The sequence below is a fragment of the Octodon degus genome, unplaced genomic scaffold (genome assembly GCF_000260255.1).
Source record: "Octodon degus isolate 3935 unplaced genomic scaffold, OctDeg1.0 scaffold00079, whole genome shotgun sequence".
NCBI lineage: Eukaryota > Metazoa > Chordata > Mammalia > Rodentia > Octodontidae > Octodon > Octodon degus.
In genome coordinates, this window is record NW_004524655.1 from 6,326,214 (window position 1) to 6,327,952 (window position 1,739).

General features: G+C 52.1%; 1 protein-coding gene across 1 annotated transcript; it reads left to right on the forward strand.

The window, feature by feature from the left end:
• Positions 1 to 1,333: 1,333 nt before the first annotated feature.
• LOC105742868 (cytochrome c oxidase subunit 6A1, mitochondrial) lies at positions 1,334 to 1,737 on the forward strand (the record flags this gene model as incomplete). Its single annotated transcript, XM_023720936.1, has 2 exons — positions 1,334 to 1,476; positions 1,619 to 1,737. Coding segments are annotated over exons 1-2 (228 nt in total), but the record flags the coding sequence as incomplete, so codon positions are not given.
• Between the last annotated feature and the right edge of the window lie 2 nt (positions 1,738 to 1,739).

Sequence of the window (1,739 nt, forward strand, 5' to 3'; positions counted from 1 at the left end):
TTTTTTTTTTTTTTTTTTTTTTTTTTTTAAGAGACAAGGGTCTCACTATGTAATCCAGGCCGTTCTTGAATTTGTGATGTAGTTTAGGCTGACCTGAAACTACAGCAATCTTCCTGCTTCAGCCTCCCAAGTGCTAGAATTACAGCCACATGCCACACCTGGCTACCTGCATATAATTTTTATTCATTTTTTGTTTTGTAGTATATAATTGTACCTAGGGTCTGGAACATGCTAGGCAAGTGCTCTATACCCGACCTAGACCCCCAACTTGATCGTCTGATTGACTGGAGACAGGGTGTTGCTAAATTGCCCAGGCTGGCCTTGAATTTGGGATTCTCCTCACTCAGCTTCTCAGAAATAGCTGGAATTACAGGCAAGGGGCCATTACGTCCACCTTAACATTTTTTTAAAACTGCTTTTAGACAATTACAGTAAAAGAAGAAAAACCAGGAAGAAATGAGTTTTTAGAAACAATTTACATGTGCTAATTTTTGTAGATTTTTTTTAATAGATGTATTTGGTACAGGGTCTCACTATGCAGCTCAGATTCTAACAATCCTCCTGTTTTCAGCCTCCCCAGAGCTGGGATTACAGGCATGAGCCACCACAAGCAGACTCAGTCGCAGGCGCTTTAGGCCCTGAGAAGTCTCCCCAGTCCATAAACTCCTTATCTTGAATTCTTGTTTCAGGATCTATCTTTGGAAGAACTCAAATGTAGCAAGCCCAGGTTGGTCCGCAACTAGCGGTGATCTTCCTGCCTCAGGCTCCCAAAGGCTGGGAATACAGGCTTGTGCCGCCAAGCCCACCTGAGAAATGGCACTTTGGCCAGGGTGGTTTGTGTTTCGAATTTCCATATGCTGTCCATGGACTCTGGAATAAGGATTTTTGCTCCGAATGCCCTCAGGGCTTGTTTGGCTGGCTGGAGAGTTGTGGGGATCGAACTAGAGCCACCTGAGGCTGACAGCTTGGTGGAAGCAGCCACTTAAAGAACTGAGCTAGGGCCAGGCCCCCTGTCCATGGACTCTGACGGAGAGAGCTATCAGATAGCTCCTAGGATGTGCTGCATAAACGTTTCTTCACACCTTCACCAAGGTGGGATGATGAGGAACCGTCCGAGGGAACACGCATGCGCCTTCCAAGAGGAAGGCGGCGCACAAAGGGAGGTGCAGGGCGCATGCTCATTTTTAGGTCCGCAGCTCCAAGGGTTTTGACAAGGACTAGGTCAAGCTAAATGGTAGTGCGCAGGCTTCCCGCTCCGGTTATATGATTGAAAAGTCATTGTCCAATAAGAACTTCCTGCAGTTGTGGTCCCACCCCCAAACCTTTCCCTACTTCCGCTTCCGGCGCGTGGGTGGTCCGGGACCAAGATGGTGGCGGCAGCGGTGGCTGTGTCCCGGCTTTCTCGGCTGCTAGGCCGGTCCCGCCCGCAGGTGGGGCGGCCTATGTCGAGTGGCGCCCACGGCGGGGAAGGCTCAGGTACCGAGGCTCGGGTCGGCGGCCGGGTCCCCTCGCGGGTGAGGCGGGGCGGGTGTGTGACCTTGGCTTGAAGCCTGGAGGGGAGGAGAGAGAGACCCGGGCGGCCCCTGGCCGGAGCTAAGCGCTCACGGCCTTTCCGCAGCTCGCATGTGGAAGGCCCTCACCTTCTTCGTGGCGCTCCCGGGGGTGGGAGTGAGCATGCTGAATGTCTTCCTGAAGTCGCACCACGGGGAGGAGGAGAGACCCGAGTTCATCGCCTACCC